A 12,377-nucleotide genomic window follows, 5' to 3' on the forward strand; every position below is an offset into this window, starting at 1 on the left:
TTTTTTACCTCCATATTTCCATCTAATATAGAAGAAAATTTATGAGTGAATATACACACACACACACACACACACACACACAAATATACATATAAATATAAATATAGATATAAATATAATTTTTTTATTCCTAAATTTTAATTTATTTTTGTACTTTTATCTTCTTACTTGGAACTCTATTTTCATTTAAATATTTCAATAATATTTTTGAGTATTATTTAATTATTTAATATACTTATACTTAATTAATTCAAAGTATAAATATTCTCACACTATCTCTATTTTCCTCTAACATCCTCTTCCCTACTATGAATTTTTAATTAGTTTTTTACATTAATATTTTACCAATAAACAAAATATATAATATCACATTTTATTTTAAGTTATAACTTTGAATTAGTTTAAAATATTAATAGATAATTTTTTTATTATTATATTTTTTTGGAAGGAATTCTTTTTTTTTTGGTAATTAAACTTTGTATTACCGGGGAAAATATTTACAAGTAAGTCAAAAAAACCTTACAAGATAGCCTTCTTTCCTATACTTCACCCACTCCCCATATGCTGTTATATACACTTATATCTAACTATTACACTGGGTACCAATCTAGTCTATGTAGTATCCCCGCTGTATGTTTGGTACTTCGACAATGTATCACTTGAATGATCTTCTTACTCATTGCTTTCCAACTTGTCACTTTTGCTTGAAAAATTCTAGTATTCCTTTCTTTCCATACATGGTATACTGTTGCTGCTACTGCCATTTTATATAACTTTGCAGCAGCTGTATTTCTTTTAGTCTTCTTTTCAGCCCATCGTAGTTCCTCATCCCAACCAGCTACAGGTCTTCTAATTCCTTGCCATGTTAACAACGCGCTCCACAATGTTTTCGTATATGTGCATTCAAAAAAAAAGTGTTGTATAGTTTCATTGGCTTGGTTGCACAATACACACTTCTGATCCACCTGCAATCCCCGCTTCTGCAATCTATCCTTTGTGTATAGCTTCCCATGAGCTGCCACAGTTAGAATAAATGTCCATCGTGGGCATCCTGTATTATGGCAGACTAACCTTCTCCAACTAACTTTTTCAAATCTTCCACGCAAACTGTGATATATGTTTTTGATTGAGCAGCTTTGCATATTCATGATGTATTCATAGCTGAGTCCTGCATCCACGAATGTCTCCTTTGCTTTTAAGATCTTATTCATTATCCACGATGCTTGTTTTAGTTGAACATCCCATATGTGTCTTCCTTTGATATAGTAGCTATGTATCCACTGGATCCACAATTTCTTTTTCTCCTTGCACAAATTCTAGAATTGCTTACAGATGGCAGCCTTGTTCCATACAGCTATATTCATAATGTTGAAGCCTCCTACAGATTTAGGCAAGCAGACTTTCTCCCATGCAAGTAGAGCCTTCTTCGATATACTTCCTTCGCCAGTCCACAAAAAACTTCTACACATTTCTTCAATTAACTTTGTAATCTTTTTAGGCAACACAAAAACTTGTGCCCATTATGTCTGTATAGAGAATAGCACACTTTTTATCAGTTGGACTCTGCCAGCATAAGATAGAAATTTGGTAGTCCATGACTCTATTCTTCCCATTATCTTGTCGATTAGAGGTTGACACTGGGCTATGGATACTCTTTTTGAACTTAGTGGGGCACCTAAGTACCTTACTGGCAGCTTAGCCTTTTGAATTCCTAGAAACTCTAGGATTTCCTCTTGATCAGCTTGTGATACTCCACCAAAGAAGATGGAACTCTTGTGTTTATTGATCATCAGGCCAGAAGCATTTGAGAACTCCATGAAGCATTGGAACAAGAGCTTTATTGAGCCTATATCACCCCTGCAAAATAATAAAAGGTCATCAGCAAATCCAAGCTGCAAGATTTCATCTTTGCACACTTAGGATGGTAGTTGAAATCTGGTATCTGGTTCAATGTTTTGAGGCTTCTTGTTAAGTACTCCATTGCCAGCACAAACAAAAATGGAGACATATGGTCTCTTTGCCTTAACCCCTTTTTGGCCTCAAATGGTTTTGTCAGGTTTCCATTTATCATCACAGTATAAGTCACAGTCTCCATGCATGTCATAACCCATTTCACAAATTTGTCAGGAAAAGCCAATGCATTTAGAACTTGCTCCATGAATGGCCATTCAATTGAGTCATAAGCTTTCTGCATATCCAGTTTCATCATACATCTGGGTGATACTCCTCTTCTTCCATAGCCTTTCATTAATTCATGGCTTAGAATTATGTTATCACCTATCACTCTTCCAGGCACAAAAGCTGATTGTGTGTTGTCTACTAAGTCCTCCATAACTTCCTGCAATCTCCTGGTTATAACCTTGGAGATCACTTTGTATAGAACTGTGCAACATGAGATAGGCCTATATTCTTTAATACTCATAGGGTTCTGACTTTAGGCACTAAAGTTATTGCTGTGCAGTTGATAGGTTTATGCATATGTGTTGTTTCAAAGAATTCCAACACTGCCATTGTTATATCCTCACCTACAATCTGCCAAGTCTTCTTGAAAAATAAGGCATTAAACCTATCATAACCAGGTGCTTTAAGGTCACTGATACCCTTCATGGCTTCCCACACTTCCTCCTTGGAGACTGGCTTTATTAGCTGAACCTGTTGGTCTCTATTTAATGTTGTTCTCTGCTTCATGGTATTTGGATTGATGGCTGGTATGCTGTCAACTCTTGATCCAAGCAATTTTTTTATAGTATCCTAGTATCTCTGCTTCTATATCTTCCTCCATCATGAGCTGAGTTCCCACCTCATTTGTTAAGTTTTGGATTTCATTCAAGTGATTCCTGTTCTTCATTTGTGAATAGAAGTAGGCTGAATTAGAATCTCCCAACTTCAACCATTGCACTCTTGACTTTTGCCTGTATATGCTTTCTTCTATCTTTCCCCATTTTTCTAATTCACCCTTCAGTTCTTTTTCTTTGTCACTTAGCTCCTTATTCTGCAGCTTTGAGCTCATTTCCTCTTGTATTCTCTGTAGCTTCCTCCTTATCTCTTTGATCTTTCCATCGACCCCTTTGTAATGCTGAGTATTTAGGCTCTTGATAGCTTCTTTTACCCCTTTAAGATTGTTCCATACTGTCTGCATTCTACCATTTGTGCTCCTATCCTTCCAAGCTTCTTCAATGTGTTGCATGAACTGAGGGTGGTCAGCAATACAGTTAAATAACTTGAAAGGCCTATTCTTCTTTCCTTGTGCCTGACAGATTTCTAGCTTCAATGGTGAGTGATCAGATACCATTGGTTCCAGCACCTGAACTTTCACATTTGGCATTGTCATCATCCAAGTAGTATTTACAAGTCCCCTGTCAATTCTGCTATAGGTATGATTATTAGTCCAGGTGTAGTTCCTCCCCACATACTGCAACTCATTCATTCTTGTATCCCTTATATACTCCTTAAAATCTTTTGTTTCCATATCTTGGACCTCTGTACCACATAGTCTATCTTGTGGATGTACAACAACATTATAGTCTCCCATAGCTAGCCAAGGTCCTTGTTGTATGCTGTGGATTTGCCTCATCTTGTCCCATAGCTTCAACCTGTCTTTAACAGTATGTAATCCATATATTGCTGAAAAACTAAACATAACAGCTTTTGCAATAACTCTGACTTGACCATGTATCAGTTGCTCCTCTATTTCCACTGGCTCAAAAGTGTATATCCTAGGATCCCACATGAGCCAGATTCTGCTTTTATGGTTTATAGTTGAGTTAGAAATCCATTCCCAACTAGGTGCTAGCTTCTTTATCACTGCATTCTCTTTTTGATTTTTTACTCTATGCTCTACTAATGTTATTATTGCTTTATTATTCCATTTTATAAATTCTTTTATCTCCTTTTACTTATAAGTCTTATTCAGTCCCCTCACATTCCAAGTTATCACACTCATACAGGTATAAAGTATGGGTGGTGATACAGCCCCTGCACCTTTTAACTCCTCTCTTGCATTGTACTTGTACCTGGCTCATCATATGCTTGATTTATTGCTAGGTTTTGTAATCCATTGCTTCCCAATATCTCTTGCTCCTTAGCTTTTTTAGCTTTAGCTGCCCTTGCTGCTGATTTTCCTAGGACAGTTATCCACCCCCCTTCCTTTCTCTGAGCATCATTGTTTATTGGATCTGGTTCACTCTGTTGATTAATCACTACTGCTTCCTACTGTACTTCAGCCTTCTTCACATTATCATGTTGCCTGTCAGTTCTGAGCCATACTTGCTTATTTTTTATGATCTTCCTCTGCTGCACCACTCTTTGGAGTTGTACTGTTTTAATCTCTGCACAATCATGTCCAATTTTCAGACATTTTGTGCAGTATTTTGGCTCCCAATCATAGGTGACTTCCTGTTGGATTAACTTCCCTTTATGATCCTGTAGCTTCACATATCTAGGTAGAGGCTTTGTGATGTCCATTTCTATCAGCATACGTGCATAAGAAATCCTAACTGAACCAGTAGTACATTCATCTGCATATATTGGATTTCCTAATGTGCTCCTATCTTACTTAAAGCTTTCATGCCCCAGCAATTTATGGGTAAGTTTGGAAACCTCACCCATAGGGGAATGGTTTTCAGGACCTCATCATGTACATTAAAATCATCCGACCAAACCTTCATTATCATAGGCTTGTTATTAATCGTATGTGGCCCAGAGTACAACACTTGATCCCTCTCCTCTAAATTAGTGAACCTTATTACAAAATATCCTTCATTATGATAGAAGATTTGTGGTTTCACTGGAAACTTACCCACTAAGGTCAGAAATCGATCCATAGCTCCAATTGTAGGTGTTTCCCCAATCACATATAGAACAATAGCAGAACTCCATTTCTCAGTTTCTAGTTCAACATCTTCAATTTCTAGCTTCGCGATTTTTTCCCCATTTTGAACTGTTGGAGCTATGTACTGTAAATTCATCCCTTTAATAGCCAATTTATTCCCTGCAACCACGTTTGCCTAGGATTGGTCCATGGTCATCTTCCTTGCTTCTCCTTGCTCGCCGTCTTTAACAGTACCTGAGCTGCATGGTACTGTTACATTCTTATTCTGTTTCTCTCCTTGTGTTTGTACTTCCTTTTGTCCAGATCCGTCAATTATAGCTCGCTCAGCTGTGGGAGTAGCTATAATTTCCTTCGATTTGCCTTTACCCAGTGATAGATCTACATCTACTCTGTTTAGCTCACTTTGCATGCTTCTAGGAGTACAGTTTTCACTCGGCTCCTCAATTCGTAACCCTTTTGGTGACACAAACAGCTCCAGCACAACACTCCTTGTTTCCGTTGATCGCTGATCATTCACTGGTATCTTCGTCTGGTTCCGCTTGGGTCTGCCTCTCCCTCTCATGGCTTCCAAGCGCACGTTAGCAAAGCCACGTTAACGTGCGCCAAGAGAGAATGTTATCACTATTTACACTAGTTCTTTTATTATATTTTAAATCCATTGAATTTTCTTATAATTGTTTTTGTATAACGTGTAATTAAATTTTCTTTCTCTTTTAACATTAGGATACAAATAGACTTTAATTTTCGATCATAAAATTACCCACACGAGATATTTATTTTGTATTTCCTTAGTTTTAATTTGTTATCCAATTTTTAGTTTTTTATCTAGTAAAACTTTAATTTTGTAGTCCTATCCATAGTTTGAGCGTTTCACCATAATTTTAATCTAAATCTCAAGTTTCTTTTTGATTTAAAAGATAAGTTATATTATATTAAACGTTGCGTACAGAGGCGGGATGCATACCTTGCATCCTATTACAAGCATAGGCACCTGCATTGGGTGCTATAATATTTTGTCCAACTATTTTACTACTACGCATAGGTCTACTACTATTAACATTCATATTTACAATATTGTAATCACTAGAGTTAGGCCTATCATTATCCAAAACAGGTCCATGCACTACACTTTTTTCCCTCTCAAAAGTGACCTTGCTAAAACTGGGCTGTCATTAAAAATATGCACCATTGATTGTAAGTCAAAATTGCAGCCCTCTTTTGCCAGTTTGTCCGCAACTCCATTCCGCTCTCTATACGCATGCATTACTATAGGTTTACCAAACCTGTCCAGGAGGTACCTGCAATCAGAAATTAAATTATTAGGTATGTCTTTAGTGGAAGTGAGTAATCTTAGTAAATCCTTTGAGTCCACTTCTACTTCCAGTGGTAGTAGATTACGATCAAGAGCTAATTGGAGTCCTTGCATTAAAGCATATGTTTTTGCTGTAGTTGCTGACTCTGCTGTAATTGATGCTGCAAATCCTGTTACCCATTCCGCATTTGCATTTCGTATTAAACCACCAATACCAGACTTACTGTTATTATGAGTACCGTTAGTGTTTAGTTTATAGAAAGGAAATTTAGGAGGTTTCCATTTAATATTTTGTTGTCTCTTTCTCCTAATAGTATGCTTTTTAGCAATAAGATATGTAAATTCAGCAGCTTGTTGAGTAGTTAACTCCGTAGAAGCTATTGATGTACTATGTTTATAACAATTATTATTCCGGGCTAACCAAATATTCCATAAACTCAAAGACAAGTATGTGGTTGGATTTATCTTGTATGAAACATAAAAGTTTTTGAAAGTTATAAGCTTATGAATCCAATTAGAATCATTCGAATCTTGTGATAAGTAAATGATATAATCAAGTATACCCAAAGTCTGCCAATGTGTTTTAGCACTAATGCGTTCTAGAAACAGATGCTTAGTGTTTTCATCTTTCTCATGGCAATATTGACATGTAGCATCTTGAATGATGTTGCAATATTTGAGATATTTCATAGCATGTAGTCTTTCTTTAAAAAGCAACCATATGAACCCTTTGATTTTGGGTTGAACAGGTAGCCTCCAAATCCAGTCGTAATTTATATAATTTGTTATAGTAATATTATGTTGTGTATCTAATATATTATACATGGACTTAGTACTGAAAATACCCGTAGGAGTTAAACCCCAGAAAATTCTGTCAACTTTGTTACCATATTTTGAAATATAAACCGATTTAATTAGATGTCTAATGGTATTGGGTAGGTCAAAAGGAATTTTATTCCAATCCCATCTCTCATTATTAGTAAAGGATGATATAGTCATGTCTTGATACTCCAAAGGTAAAGGTCCATAGATAGTTGATCTAATAGTTGTACCGGGTGCAATCCATGGATCCTCCCATAGCCTAATGTGTGTGCCTCTTTCTATATTCCATTTTATGCCTAACTGGCATAGGTTCCAACCAGTGATGATGTTAGACCAAATATTGGAATTTCTTTTAGCATGAGAAGTATGTAGATATTTGGACAGTAACACCTTAGCCCACATAGTGTTTGGTGAATTAAATAATCTCCATGCTAAACTTGCTAATAAAGCATTGTTCTTATATCTTAACTTTTCTATTCCTAATCCACCAGTATATTTTAGCTTCGTAATATCATCCCATTTAACAAGATGCAATTTCTTTTTCTCCAAAGTAGAACCCCATAGGAAATTTTGTTGATACTGATCTAGCTTATGGAGAATATTAGAAGGAATATGTATATATTGCATTATATGATTAGAAAGTTGATTTAATGTAGATTTTATTAAAGTGGCTCTTCCTGCCAGTGTTAAGAATTTAGACTTCCAGCCTGCTAATTTATTCTTGAAATTATCAAGCAAAAATTTGAAATCAACATTTCTAGGCTTTGCTTGGAACATGGGGAATCCTAAATATTTTCCGAAAGAGGTTCCTTCTTTCATACTAAATGAGTTTATTGCAAAAACCTTATCATTAGTACTACAATTCTTAGAGAAAAATAACTTAGATTTATCAAAGTTAATCTTTTGCCCTGAGCATTCTGAGAAGTTATTGAACACATCAATAATTGCATGGGAACTTTTAGTAGTTATTTTAGAAAATAACATTATATCGTCTGCGAAGAAAAGATGCGATAGTGATGGACCCTTATTAGAAATCCGGATAGGTTGCCAATTTAAGTAGTCCACTGATTGTGATATATTTCTAGATAATAATTCCATACACATAATGAATAAATAGGGTGGCAAAGGATCTCCTTGATGGATTCCTCTTGAAGGTGTAAAATATTGGGTACTCGAACCATTGATTAAAATAGAGATTGATGTAGTTGTCACACAGGACATAATTAAAAAGATCATTGATTGAGGAATATTAAAGTAAACTAAAGCATGTCTTATAAAAGGCCATTCTAATCTATCAAATGCTTTTTCTAAATCAAGCTTTAATAACATGGCAGGAGATTTCCCTTTCATTTTAGCAAGATAATTTAAGGCTTCTTGTACTATTATGGCATTATCACAAGCTCTTTTACCTTGTTGGAAGCTTATTTGTGTTGCTACTATAATATTTCCTATAATTGGTTTAAGCCTATTAACTATTGTTTTAGTAATTAATTTATAGACCGTATTACAAAGGCTGATAGGCCTAAATTGTTGGATTCATGTAGGATGCTTTACCTTAGGTATAATGGAAAGAAGAGTCTTATTAAGATCTATTGCGATAGTTTTAGAACTAACACATTTTGACAGAAAGAGGTGACTTTAGCACCTACCTCCCTCCAGTATTTTTGGTAAAAGATTGGATGTAATCTATCTGGTCCTGGAGATTTGTATGGTTTAAAACTATTCAAAACTGTTAAAATTTCTTCTTGCTGAAGTGGTAATTCCATCATAAGTAAATCATTTGAAGAAATATAACAATTATAAGAAGTCCTTATTATATCTTTTGAGATTAGATGATTAGTATGAAATAAATTAGTGTAGTAATTTAGTATTAGATTACAAATTTCAGTACTAGAGTCTACCCAATTCCCAACATTATCTTGTAAAGCAGTTATTTTATTTCTACGACGTCTATGAAGGGTAGATAGATGATAAAATCTAGTGTTAGAATCCTCTTCCTTCAACCAATTTATTCTAGATTTAACTGCCAAAATTCCTCTTCTGAACGAAGAATGTGACTGTATTCCAAATTTAATTGTGTTTCTAGATTATGCAAGAAAACACTAGTAGGATAATGTACTGAAGACTATAAGCCTGCTAATCTAGCTAGTAATTTTCTTTTTCCTTCAAAAATGTTACAAAAGATATTGAAATTCCAACGTGTAGCTATTCTCTTAAAATTTTCAGTAGTAGCTAATAAAGGTACATCATTCATTCATGTTGCATGAACCAGTTTTTGAAATTGAGGATGAGATGTCTACATAGTCTTAAATCTAAAAATTCTATTATAAAGAGGTTGAGAAGGCTCCAAATTAATAAGCAAAGGGCAATGATCAGAGTGAGTACGAGGTAAATGTATAACTGTGGAGTTTGGAAATAAATTTAGCCAATCATAATTAACCAAAAAACGATCAAGCTTTTCTAATATGGTACGTCCATTTCTTTGTTTATTAGTCCAGGTAAACCTACTGCCCTGAAAATCTAAATCAATAAGTCTACATTTATTCATAAAATTAGCAAATTTATCTGACCTATTGTTATTAATTGGTAGACCCCAAACTTTTCCTTAGCTTCTAAAATTTCATTAAAATCTCCCCTATTAACCAAGGCATACCATTGTTAACATGCAGGTTAATTAAACTATTCCAAAGCATATCACGTAATTGATAGAGTCTACTGGCGTAAATAGCAGATAAAATCCAAGTAGGTTTTGTAGGACTAACCTGGACAAGGCAATGTATTTCCTATTCCCCAACTCTCATTTCAATTACATTGATGAGAATAGCATTCCAAAGAACCACTAATCCTCCTATGAGCCCATTTGCAGGAGATTGAGCCATGTTACTAAAGTTAAATTCTTCACGTAGCCTTTCATGGTCATGCAAGTGGGTTTCAAGTAAAATAGCACGAGTAGGTTTATGGTTATCTAATGAAGACCTAAAATGTCTCCTAAACTCTAGATTGTGAGAACCCTTACAATTCCAAACTAGAAAATTCTTGTAAGAATTAGGGTTCCTGGGTTGGGACAAAGGATTCTGAGTCACTAGAGGATCCAGACTCAGTGGGAGTTGAAGAAGTGTTGGTATGATCACCATAACATACTTTCCTACGTCGGGATTGGTGGTTGGTCGAAAATTGAGGCTGTATGTAACCATTTCCGGTAGACACTTTAGAATAAACTTTTTTTGAACTGTTCTTTAAGGTTGTAAAACTAAATCCCTTTTAACCACCAAAATTCTGTTCTTGTCTCCCTCATCTCAGCAAGAATTGCTATCAATTCCTCTGTTGTCTCTCTGTCTAGTTCTTGTGGAGAAGGAGGGGGAGAGTGGACTGGGCTCTTTGGTGGAGTAAGACTCTCTAAGGGACTGAGTGGACTGGAATAAGGGCATAGTGGATTGAATGTGTCTAGGGGCTGAAACCACGGGGCAAAAATCTAGCCCATGTGATGTGGTGGATAGAAGGGTAAGAGGCTTACAATTTGCTCCCACGCTGGACTCATTTGTGCCATTTGGTGTGACCATGGCTGTTGAGTTGAACTTGAAGCCTGTTGGTCCATCGGAAGAGGAGTCTGAATTGTATACCATTGGTTCATATTGAAAGCCTCCATTCCCAACCTCATTCCTTCCGTCACTATTTCCGCTAAGTGAGTCGGATTTTGTGTCAACAACACCAACTCTTGGTTGTTGAGTTATAGGTTGAATATCAGTGCATAACCCTGCAACCCCATTTCTAGCCAAGATTGGAGAGGGAGATCGGTTGTCATCACCTGAGATGTGTAAATTAGAGGTGATGAGCTATGAGGCAACTGAGGACCATCCATTGAGACGAGGTATATGGAAGATTGACTGCTGGTTCGAATATTCCGACTCATACCTATAAACGTTGGCCTCTGCATTATCTAAGGATGTTTGGTGTTTCTGTGATGCAGAAGTTATACTAGTAAAAGGGTATGGAGTTTGAGTTGAGTAAGGATACGTATTTGAATTTAGAGTAGATAGGATAGAGGACTGATCATGATGATCTTCATATGGTAAATCATCATATTGTTTACCTTGGTTTTGGGGAAGTTCAGGTTGAGAAGGAACAAAATTTACTATAGCATGCAAAGTTGATACTATGCTATTACTTGCCTGGTCCGATGTGTCTATCTTAGGAAGAGTCCCTTATGAGTTGTCTATGTTTAATAGGTTTTGGGGTGTAAAGGCTTGGTTACATGGCATGTCTTGAGTATGTGGCATGCACTCTTGGGAAGACGTGCGAGAATTAACTAAAGATGGTGATTTAAGAGCTATAGAGTTAGTGTTAGGAATAAAGGGATTGATTGATATGGCCGACCACTTTTCATGCGTATAGAAATGGGTTTCGTGTAATTGTTGTGTAGAAAGAGACCCGTTATCCAAGTTATCAACTATTGGGCCTTTACTAGAAATATTTTGGGGGTAGTCTGACGGCCTAGCATTAGAGAGCATATGAAATTGATTGTATAATTTCATATTGGGCTAATTCAGATTTCCTTACCCTTGTAAAGTGACTCGGCCCAAAACAGGTAATGTAGGGTTACCAGACTTACCTGGTAATGGCATCACCGCCTCTACCAGACTTGAATTGTGTGAAAGAAGGGGTAATACCCTCTAGATATTTTCACAAAACCACTCATCGTTTGAAAAATGCTAGTGGTGGTGTAATAGGCATTTCATATAAATTGCCTAGGGCTTATATTTCCCAACAAGATGTTTGTATACCAGAAAGCTTTGTTCTGGTGAAAGACATTGAACGTGATGTTATACTAGGTGTCCCATTTTTCATAAAACTAATGCCTTTTTTATATTGGGATACAAAAATCTTTACATGTACTTATATAGTAAAAGTATCACTTTTGAGTTTATAACTCAGCCAGTTCAAAGATTTTTGAATGAAATTATCTCTAATAATATTTCTTCAAAAGCCAGTCAAATAGAATTTTTGAAGTAGGAGATTTGTTCTATTACTATAGAACAGGATTTACAAAATCCTAAGCTGGTAGAAAAAATTAATTTTCTCAAAAATCAATTTACTGCTTCTATTTGTGGTGACCATCCAAATCAATTTTGGAGTAGAAAGAAGCATATTATAAGTCTTTCTTATGAAGAAGACTTTTCTGAGGATAATATCCCCACCAAGGCTCGGCCTTGTCAAATGAACTCCGATTATTTGGAGTTATGCAAGAAGGAAATTGATTCCTTAAAGCAGAAGGGTTTAATTAGACCCTCAAGGTCCAAATAGTCTTGCACTGCTTTTTATGTTAATAAACATGTGGAACAGGAACGAGGAGTTCCTAGATTAGTCATTAATTATAAACCCCTTAATAAGGTTTTAAAATGGATTAGATATCCC

The 12,377-nt window shown here is 35.7% G+C and overlaps 2 protein-coding genes across 2 annotated transcripts; both read right to left on the reverse strand.

The window, feature by feature from the left end:
- Positions 1-590: 590 nt before the first annotated feature.
- Positions 591-1,211, reverse strand: LOC142162817 (uncharacterized). The gene has a single exon (XM_075219681.1). It carries the CDS (start codon positions 1,209-1,211, stop codon positions 591-593), a length of 621 nt encoding a protein of 206 aa, XP_075075782.1.
- Positions 1,212-2,716: 1,505 nt separating this feature from the next.
- On the reverse strand, positions 2,717-3,730 carry LOC107759196 (uncharacterized). The gene has a single exon (XM_016577077.2). It carries the CDS (start codon positions 3,728-3,730, stop codon positions 2,717-2,719), a length of 1,014 nt encoding a protein of 337 aa, XP_016432563.2.
- Between the last annotated feature and the right edge of the window lie 8,647 nt (positions 3,731-12,377).

This window comes from Nicotiana tabacum, chromosome 8 (assembly GCF_000715075.1).
Source record: "Nicotiana tabacum cultivar K326 chromosome 8, ASM71507v2, whole genome shotgun sequence".
Classification (NCBI taxonomy): Eukaryota; Viridiplantae; Streptophyta; class Magnoliopsida; order Solanales; family Solanaceae; genus Nicotiana; species Nicotiana tabacum.